The sequence below is a fragment of the Parambassis ranga genome, chromosome 2 (assembly GCF_900634625.1).
Source record: "Parambassis ranga chromosome 2, fParRan2.1, whole genome shotgun sequence".
Taxonomy (NCBI): Eukaryota; Metazoa; Chordata; class Actinopteri; family Ambassidae; genus Parambassis; species Parambassis ranga.
The window spans coordinates 9361237-9371614 of NC_041023.1; the positions used below are offsets into that span (position 1 = coordinate 9361237).

General features: G+C 41.2%; 2 protein-coding genes across 4 annotated transcripts; both read right to left on the minus strand.

The window, feature by feature from the left end:
• Positions 1-2041: 2041 nt before the first annotated feature.
• On the minus strand, positions 2042-3456 carry clxn (calaxin). Its single transcript, XM_028399362.1, has 6 exons — positions 3322-3456; positions 3052-3213; positions 2783-2887; positions 2559-2710; positions 2281-2385; positions 2042-2198 (listed from the first exon to the last, which is right to left on the minus strand). The coding sequence occupies exons 1-6, from the start codon at positions 3395-3397 to the stop codon at positions 2148-2150; spliced, it is 651 nt and encodes a 216-aa protein (XP_028255163.1). The 5' UTR covers positions 3398-3456; the 3' UTR covers positions 2042-2147.
• Positions 3457-4346: 890 nt separating this feature from the next.
• sytl1 (synaptotagmin-like 1) lies at positions 4347-10378 on the minus strand. Of its 3 annotated transcripts, none has more exons than XM_028399360.1 (15): positions 10237-10378; positions 9249-9375; positions 8558-8721; positions 8341-8452; positions 8197-8254; positions 8095-8131; positions 7984-8024; positions 7762-7881; positions 7431-7597; positions 7231-7333; positions 6854-7015; positions 6440-6518; positions 6246-6345; positions 5949-6154; positions 4347-5355 (listed from the first exon to the last, which is right to left on the minus strand). In XM_028399360.1, exons 2-15 carry the CDS (start codon positions 9371-9373, stop codon positions 5213-5215), a joined length of 1617 nt encoding a protein of 538 aa, XP_028255161.1. In that variant the 5' UTR covers positions 9374-9375; positions 10237-10378; the 3' UTR covers positions 4347-5212. The 3 variants fall into 3 exon arrangements, 2 of the variants coding, with proteins under 2 accessions (XP_028255161.1, XP_028255162.1); XM_028399361.1 differs by having other exon boundaries at positions 4350-5355; positions 8570-8721; XR_003670194.1 differs by lacking the exon at positions 4347-5355 and having other exon boundaries at positions 6017-6154; positions 6246-6518.

Sequence of the window (10378 nt, forward strand, 5' to 3'; positions counted from 1 at the left end):
CTGTGGGCTCATCTATTCTGACTATTGTTAATGGCAGCCTTACCTCTGGGGTGTTTCCCACAAATTTTAAACATGCAGTTGTGCAGCCACTTCTGAAAAAACCCGGGCTGGATACAAATACTCTTGCAAACTTCAGGCCAATCTCAAAACTGCCCTTTTATCTAAACTTCTGGAAAAAATGGTCTACATCAGATAATTGCACATTTAAATGAGCACAATTTGTTGGAGATTTTCCAGTCAGGTTTTAAAGCATTGCACAGCACTGAATCTGCACTTTTAATTGTTTTTAATGATATTATTTTATCATGTGATGATGGTGACTGTGTGGTTCTTTTGCTGCTGGATTTAACTGCAGCATTTAACACTGTGGATCATAACATTTTAATTTCTCGCTTGCAGCACTGGGTTGGCATAGCAGGTCCTGCTCTTGCCTGGTTCAGGTCCTATCTGTCAAATCGAACTTTTAGTGGCCGACTGGGGGATTGCGAATCTTCCAAGGCTTCACTGCCTTATGGAGTCCCACAGGGATCCATCTTAAGCCCTCTTCTGTTTTCTTTGTATTTGCTCCCCCTGGGCTCAGTCCTTAGAAGACATGGCATATCCTTCCATTGCTATGCAGATGACTGCCAAATCTATATTCCCCTTAAAACAAAGGATGGACTGTCTATGAAATCGCTTCACATGTGTCTGAAGGACATTAAATCTTGGATGGCACTGGACATGCTACATCTTAATGACTCCAAGATGGAGGTGATAATTTGTGGACCCAGCTCTGCAGGTGTGGCCCCTGCAATGCAAATGCACTTTATTCTGGGCTAAGTCAGTCATCTATCTCTCAACTGCAGCTTGTGCAAAATGCAGCTGCACGTCTTTTAACTGGCAGACGTCAATACAAGCACTTCACCCCAGTTTTATCTTCCCTTCACTGGCTGCCAGGTTGCTCACTAGAGCCACTATTTAAGTATTTTGCGGCTATTTTTTCGAAGTCAAAAAAACGAAAAATGGAAATGGACTCGTTTCCCTCCTGTAAATTAGTTGTGTTGCCACATTGGCATGTCGCTTTTCTGCACAACTCGCAAGTAGCAGTTTCTTCCTCTTCGTCTGTCGCTGTGAAATAACTCCAAACAGCGCTACTCTTCCTCTCTGCCATCTCCAAGATGCTAGCTGCACTTACACAAACATAAAGCAGCAGAGCCCAAAGACCTCGAGCTGCAGAGTAAAGAGAGGGAGGAGGAAGAGGCAAATCCCCAAACACGAACCACAGACAGAGGTCACTGACAGAGGCTTTACTGCAAAAGCATGCATGAATATCCAGGTAGATGATTTTAAAGAACTGAAAGTTCTGCAGCATGAATGAATGGTGTAGTGATAAGAGTGTAGTGATAAGATGTAATTTTAGCAGAATGACTGAAATGTCCTCATATATCACCAGCTGAAGTAAATGTTAATTTCTTTACTTAAATTCCAAAATATATCTGATAATATAATTATATAAGTTTATGTGATGCTTTCAGTATTATGCCTTGGTGACAACTGTTGAAGGATGTATTCTTCATATTTAGGCTACATGCAGATCCACATTAACAACGTCTAGACTGTATGTCTGATTACTTTTAATATTTTGATAAAAAAAATAAAGACATTTCCAAGTGACCCCAAACTTTTGAACGGTAGTGTACATGATTCACAAAGAGCTAGGGCTGTCACAAGGAGCATCACTGACATGATCGTAAAGTTATAATTTCAAAGTTACACAGTTTGTTTGCATCTTCACTTACTTAACAAATGTTTCTTGTGTGTTATTATTCTCCTAATCAGGATTACCTAATTCAAGGCAAAAAAAATATAAAATCGATCATTGACCTCAGGCCTAGGGTGTCCAGGTGCCAGGTGCACCAACCAAGGTCCAACCAAGGTCCAACCCAGGAATGTCCTCTATGAGATGAACATTTTGATAGTTGAATGGCTGAAATCGGTAAATGTATGCTGAAGATACGCTGCGCCAAAAAAACGTACGGAAGAAGAAGAAGAAAGGGGGTGAAGAAGAAGAGTTCGGTTGAGACTAGAATAGAATAGAATAGAATATACTTTATTAATCCCTTTGGGAAGGTCCCTCAGGGAAATTTGGGACTCTGCATGAATGTTCTTTATTGTTCAACTTGTTTCTGAAATACGTCCTGCTCAAATTTCTCAATAGTCTGTAAAAAAAGAACAACAGGCTGTAAAATTAAAATTATCTGACAGAAATGTAGTATTAAAATAGATTTAGTTTGTGATTACCTTGTACTCAGGAAGGCACTTTCCAAAGGCTTCAAGTAGCAGGTTCTCCTCTTTAACTGACTTTTCAAAGTCTTCAAGAGACAGTCTACCATCATGGTCATGGTCCTGTGCGAATACACAGGTTAGGTTCTCCTTTACAAATCACAGTTATTCCTTTCATTCAGTAAACATTCATTATAAACCAAATTGCTACTAAAATATGTGATAAGCTGATATTAAGTGATGTTCATTAGTAAAGTTTAAGCAGACTGATTATATTTATGCAGCAGACATCTCACCATCCTCTTGAGCGTAATCTCCACCAATTCTTTGATTCCTTCTTCACGTTCTTCTCGCGTGGGCAGCCCGGGAAGACCATCCTTCAGCATGCGAAGCATCTCCTCTCTGGAGATGTAGTTGTCGCTATTCATGTCGTACACATGGAAGCAGTCTGAGCCATGCAAAGAGAGTTATTACCTGGGTAAACTTGAAGCTTTGTTTGTTGTATAAGATGACACCTTACATTTAATTTTTTCATCCAACGTCCCTCGAAGAAAAACAGATAGTCCCTCAATCCACTCTTTTACAGTGACAAAGTCATCATTGTCTTTATCAAACGTCCTGAAGACTGGATGACATAAAAAAACATCACTGCCAGTCAGAATATGTACAAATGAATCCTGACATTGACTTGTCTGCGTATCATTTAAATACCATGTAATGTTTGTGGCCTCCCAGAAAGTCTATGTATGATAAGATTCAACGAAATATAATAAACAATACACAGAATACCTTCATCCATCATGATGCTGTCCTTTATCCCAAAGTTGCTGCACAGGATTCTTTTGAACCTCTCTCTGTCAAAGCCTTGTATTGATGGTCTCCCCAGAATGCTCATCTTTCCCAGAAGTTCGTTAAACTCTCTGATAAGGCACTTAATCTCGGTTTTATTGACTTGTAAATACAAACAACAAGGATACCACGTGGCATTAAGCACTGTTGCTAGCTGCTAATGTAAAACAATGAAATGTAAGTGTAGGAAAAGTAAGACAAAATACTCACAGTGTCCCGGTTGTTTTGAGAGTGTGTCCGTGAGCTCTTGTAACTTTCTGTTTTCCATAGCGGACACATCCGACATTTTTAGAGGTGAACAGACACAAGCACGCTCTACAAAATTAACTCTTTACAGCCGAAGACAAAACACTGCAGGTTGCTAGGCGACAGGAGCAGCGCGTCACAAGCACGCCCCGCCCGGAGCAGCCTCGATAATAGACATCATCGTTACTTCCTGGTTGCCGTCTGGGCATTTTGAATTAAGAAGTGAAGTTACCACATTTGGAACAAGAGAGGGCATGCGCGCTGCTGGTGAAGCAGCAATGTGCGGATCTGGCTCAGAAGAAGAGGACCTTGTAACAGCCGACCGACAGGCGCGGGAAGTAGGTGCTTCAGCACCCCCCAGTGGCGAAGCTTTACAACAGCATGACAAAAATGTCAATATCTTTGTTATCTCTCACACATTTCTTTAATGTTATGTTCGGGCTGTGGGATTGAGAGTATGCAGACCTGAAAGTGACACAATGAAATAAATAAATAAATACTCTATTAAATAATAAATAAATATATAATGACACATTTAATTTATTAGATTATTAAATTTAATTAATTAAAATACAAATTAATTTTATGAAAATAGATTATTTTGTTATGGTTAGTTAGGAAGGCCACTTGAGGCTCTACACCACATTAGGGTTAGGGTTAGAGGTACAGCTAGGGTTAGGATTAGGGTCAAAACTAGAGAGGTGAGTCTCAGCCAAATGCATTAAACTTTGAACCACACCTCTGTGACCTTCCTAACCTCTAACCCTAGCTGTAACCCTAACCCTAATGCAGAATGCTGTGAAATGGCTGTGAAACAGTGAAGAAAAGGGTGCACTTCATCATACAACTGGTGTGTCTCATAAGATGCTAATATTTGGCTGTCAATGATAAGATTTGCTCATGTAGTTATGGATAAAATAAAGAAAATGCCTTTTCTTGCTGTTGGTCTTACTTTCCTTTATTTACAATACATACTGTGTATAATAATATATATATATATATAACCATATACACACATGAATATATATATATATTCATTCATTCATTTTGATTAAATAATCATGGATTATTACATTTTAAGGAGAACCAATCATGGGTCCCTGTGTAGACATCACAATACTGCAAAATTAAACCAGCACAATATTTTGTAATGGTTATTAATTTGTAAGGCTGGAGTCCAAGCATATTGTATAAACAAAAGTGCAACTGATGTGAAAACACAAAAATAAAATCTTTAAGGGCTAAGACACAAATGACAAATAAAGTACTGTACTCTTATATCATTGACTTTGAAAACCAGTATTCATTTGTGGGTTTTTAATTTCATAATCATAATAAATGTCTTATCACATGGTCTTTTGGTGATAACTAGGGACATAAATACCTAATATTTAAATTCTTGATGTTTTTTCCATAATCAGAATAAAACACATAAAAAAATAAAAATAAGTATAAACACTGACCACAAGGAGGCAGTAACACCCTCTCAAAAGTAATGGTTCGACTGCAGTCCTTTTCTTCTAAAGAATCTTCATTATTTATCATCTTGACATAATACAGTAAATGCATCAGAACACTGCATGGTTCATCAGTTAAGTTTGATATTTTAATCCATAATGAATTAATTTAATTACAAATATCTCTTTTTGATTAGACACAGAGTGAACTGAAGACACAAACACACATTCTGCAGACAGTATAATCATTGCCAACATGTTCCAGTATTGCATCACAGTGTCTTTGAGAGAGAAAATAACAGCGTATGTATGCACTGTGTGACTATGATGGAGAGGTGAGGTGAAGTGAACATAGTGATAATTGAACATACATGGGGTGGGTTTGTGTGCCAGAAGAGTCATTCTGACCGGTGGGTGAGGTTAATTCTGATAGGTAGTGTTGTGTCGATCCAGTGGTTTGGGTTTTCGATCATGGAGTTCCACACAGCAACCTCCTCTTCTGTGGAGTCCATCCAGCTGACGGCCTCACCGTAACTCTGACCTACGGTGACACACAGGGGTTCATTATTCATTTTCGGAGCTTTAGCACAGAGACACTAGCTGCAACCACACACTAAAGAGAGACATTTTTCTTAATGAGGCCATGACTAACACACAAAAAACTTTACACACACTGTATTGCTTTATATCTGAGGTCTGTGTAATTGCGATTTTATTCAGTGCAGGTTTACATAGAGAAACACAATGACCACAACTTTAGCCCATACTGCAGTCCATGTGGCAAATTTCAAGAGTGACTGACCCAGTAAAGGTTATTTAGCATTTCACAGTGACAATGAGACCGACTCCATTGACATGACCATTTGAAATACCTAAGATGCCAACCAGAGTCAGATATAAGGTGCTGGATGCGTGCATGGATGGAACACAAAATCCACGAGAACATTAAAGTAGTATGAGGTCATGCTCAGAGCTGTACAGGATGCACTTAATTAATAGAACAGCTTGTGTCAAACGCAATGAACTGGTATGCCTTTCTGTGCATCCTTTGTAAGGACTAAACTGTGGTGGTGAAAAGGGGGGGGGGGGGTTTAAATAAAACATTTTAAAAAGATGTAGTGAATGGATTTTCACCTGTTCCACAGCTCAGACGAATCCCTCCCAGGACGTGTGTCTTTAACCCTTCACGCTGCCACACAGTTAGCTCAGCACAGGCCTCTTTCAGGTCACTGGCGTGGAAGCCATCATATACCATGGTGTGGTTGTAGGTGGGGCTGATGGAGCGCTTCACCACCCGCGTCTTTTGACCACTCTGTTGACTTGTATCTGGGAGTATGTAGCTTGTAGGGTGCAGAACAAAAAATGTAGACGATTTAAAGACAGACTAAAGGGTGACAGACTAAAGCAAGATCATCCTAATTAAACATGCACCTTCTAACAAAGGAGTCTATGGGGCCTCCTTTGTTGGTCAGGAGTCCCTGAGCCTCACGGAGCCAGATGTGGAGCTCTCCTGTCAGAGGCAGACCACCACCTTAAAACGCACAGACAATGTTTGAGACACAGGTGGCTGTCACACTGAGACAGACATACAGTGCTTCCATGATGTATGTTTGTATTCTGATCACCCTCAAATCCATCTGGGATGTATTTTACAGATAGTAGGATGTTTCCACGGGTGCTAATGGAGTCCCGACTCAGACAAACCTGTGATAGGAAAAAATATAGATTATTAAGGCAAAATTATAAAAGCCAAAAGCAGTGAGGCTGGAGTGTGGAAGTTGGGGGAAGATTAAGGTTACATAAAACCTTAGTTGAAATTCACAGCATGTCCTCCTCTCCCTTCAGCTCTCCCCGACACAAGAGACACTCTTCCCCATATTCTGTCTGCCAAACTGCTGTTACATAAACACTCAGATGTTAAAAATGATGCCGATGCTGGGTTTTGGGGAACATTTATCTGTGAATTTTCAAACAAATGTGCTAATTTATCTGACTACGTGAGTGCGTGTCCAAGTTTTATGTATGTTAGGTCTTCCTACCCGTGGCTGCAGATCCTGCCACAGTGGCTGTGTGCGGGCCCAGTCCCAGAGACCCAGAGACACCTCCACCTCCCCCAGAAACACATTCCTTCCCAGCGGCTCGGCGTGCCACACAGAGAGGTTCAGAGTGCGACTCCGCAGCTCACTGATCCGCACTTTATACTGAATGAACATGATCAGAATGTTAACACAGGGCATGCGAGGACAAATCATTACAGGATGATGAATTATGCAACTAAAAAACTGCATCCATTTTGTCATCACATTGTATATGTATCGGTTGTGGTGCGGCCATAAAGAGGAGACAAATGTCAGATGGGGGGATTACTGGGACTGACTTGTCCACTTTATGTAACATGTAAATGAGAGTGTCTCACTCGGAGCGTCTGATCATAGACTGGGTTTAGTGTCTTCTTCTTCACTGACGTCTTCTTCTTACTGTTACTCGACTTGTCTGGCAAGAGATAGGTTTTTACATATCTGTAATGAGCACACACACATATACACACACAGCTTTATTGACTTGGTATGCGACACTGTTGATTTAATATGTCCCTTTGCATGTACAGTCACTTACGGATCAGAGCGGTTCTTGCGTGCCGCAGCAATGTCCTCACATCGATAAACTCTGACTTGCAGCTCCTCCTTCTGGCTGTCGTAAACCAATGAGTACTGGATGCGGCCCCTCACCTCCACCAGTCCAAAATCCCCCGAGCTAAACAGACTCATCATGCTCCCATTGAGCTGTAACACGCAGAGCAATGATCAGCTTCTACGTCATTGTCCTGAGCTGAGTCATCTTGCTTCAATTACTGAAATGTGTGCGTGCGTGCATGCGTACGTGCATGTGTGCGTGCGTGCGTGTGTGTGTGTGTGTGTGTGCGCGCACGTATATAGTGCGTGAGTACCGTGTAGCCCAAATGAAGGCTGCTGTTGGAACTGCTTGTTCTCAGGGAAGCTGGATCAGGCTCTGTCAGGCTGCTGCTCAGAGAGTCAGTGTCCCCGTTGTGCCTGTCAATCAAGTCTTCCTAAACACACATACACACACAGAGAGCTCTTATTTTGCTACAGTGGATAGAGAACCAGTGTGTACTATGACAATGATAATCAGTGGCGTGTGGTATAATCACCTCAGTTACCTCTGAGTATCCATTACTTCTCCTTTCGCACTCTGTGAGCAGAGTGATGGGTTAATATTTAGTAATGGGGGTTAGCTACAGATGTGAGAGAAGCCTTCATACCTTTGGATGAAGATGAATTATTTCTCTGCTTGTTGCCCTGTAATTAAAACTCATTTAGATGAATATTCAGAACACATTTTGGAGGAAAATGTTCACACAGACCTGCACCGAAGTGTTTTTTGTTCTGGGTGAAGGTATAGGTTTTGAACTTCCCTGAATCCTGAAAACAAATCAGAACATTGTAAGGGCAGCTATAAGTAAATGTTACAATAAGCGATGTTTTCTCAGACAGACACCCTCACTAACCCTCCATTTTCCTCTTCCTTTGTACCCTTCAGTCTTCCCTCTGCCTCAGAGGAGGTGTTGTGTAGGGAGATTTCCTCTCTATCTCCATTGAACAGTGCATTCAGGGGCACATCTGTAACCATGGCAACAACCACAGAACCGTCACTGGGATATCCTTGTAGCAGCAGGAGGAGGAAAAAAAAACCCTCACTGGCCAATGACAGTAACACTGCATTACCTAAAAACTGACCTCTGCTCTTTGTCTTCCTGTGGCGTATGGTGGCGTGGACCAGATCGCTGACTGAGGTCCGACTGCAGTGGCGTTTGGTTTGCTCATCTTTGAACCACGCGCCTGACAGAAAACGCAGACGTGTTGGGTCTGTCTCTGTCTGCTCGAGGATCCTGCAGCATTGATGAAAAGCTAAGTCAAACAGAAAACAATCAAAACCTCCTGTGTGCATAAGTCAGCTGATGACAGCGTCCATGTGGAACACTCAATGTTCTAACTTCTATCTTTATGTACACAACATGTGTCAGTTCTGCCATCACACAAAACACACAGTGTGACCTGCCTGCTTCCCCCTATTACACTGAAAACAACACAAGGTTACACACGGCTGCTATAAAAATCTATTCACCGATCCACAAATCGATTAACACTTTAGGTAAATAAAATGATTTATTTACTGTTATTCAGACTTTTCTCTTCTTCTCTTTTTTCTTCTTCTTTTTGACTTTAAAGGTGCAGTTTTGTCCTAAGTAAATCACTTTATGGTTTAATCTATAGCTGCAGTTGTATGTCTCCACCATGGAATTTAACCAAAACATCACATCAACGTTACAGTGACCTTTGATCTTTTGCATCCCTTATGTTACAGATTTTAATCATTGACAAATCATTGTACAGAGACAAATTAGTCACCTCTGACCTTACACGTCCTTCATCACGATGACGCAAATCCAAGTCTCGCTGCAAGACCTGCAGGATGGAGGACTGCTCTTCATCTGTCAGGTGGCTCAGGTCAAGAAATGAGTCGGCCCGCTCCCCCTCCATTCCTGACAGAGATGTATGAGCACCCTTAGACAAATATCTGGTCATCCCTAATTATAATCTGTCCTTATTTCAAATCGTGCAACACCAGTTTTTTTTACAATTAAAAAGTGGCAAAATGTGAATAATCTTTAGCTGTAAAACACTGGAGAAATGTCTCAAAAGATTCAAAAAGTCTTCAGTGTGTCCATGTGGAATCACCCGAGGACTCCTCAGACATAGCTGCTATCCCTGCTCAACTGCAGGTGAAGCAGCTCAAGCCTCCTGTACCTGCAGTGGCTACAACCATTACATGCACACCCACAATGATGCTTCACCTTTAATGATCTAATAATGTTATCTTATCTGTTACTTGTTGCATATACATGTGCAGGTTTTTGGCCAAATATAACCTGCTGCACCAACAACATGTAACTTTTATGTCTGCGTATGTGTGCTTTAACTGCCTAAGAAATTAACGCATGCGCAAAAAGAGGCTCTCCTATCCAAACGGTTTGCTCGGCAAACAGGATATCAAGGAGTGCGCCACACCTCCTACAATTAAACACTTTTAAAACCAACAATAATACTATAACATGTATTTTCCAGGCATCTTTATTTTGCTGTGGTACATTTATCTTCACTCCACAGAGCCGAAAAGTTTTAGCGTAGCCTATACTTAATGGTAAGAGATCACCAAAGTGTGGCGTCATGGTTAATTATATCCCTTTAAAAAAAAACCCGAGCTGCACCTTCCTCATCATGAACACCGCGAGAGACAAAACACCTGTCGCCACTTTTTCCTCTTTTTTTGGATCAAAGGTTAAGCATTTATTTTTCTCCGATTTATCGAAAACACAGGAAAAACAGAGGAAAACCCGTGTTACCTTATTTGACAGCTCCCGTCTGTTCCATCTGTGAAAGGTTTTGGGGAAAGTTTTCCTGAGTGCGGTGTGTGTCTGTGTGCGCCACCGTTTGTGTAGACTGAGTAAACGCAGTGAACACGCCCCTCCAAAGTCTGTGCTCACG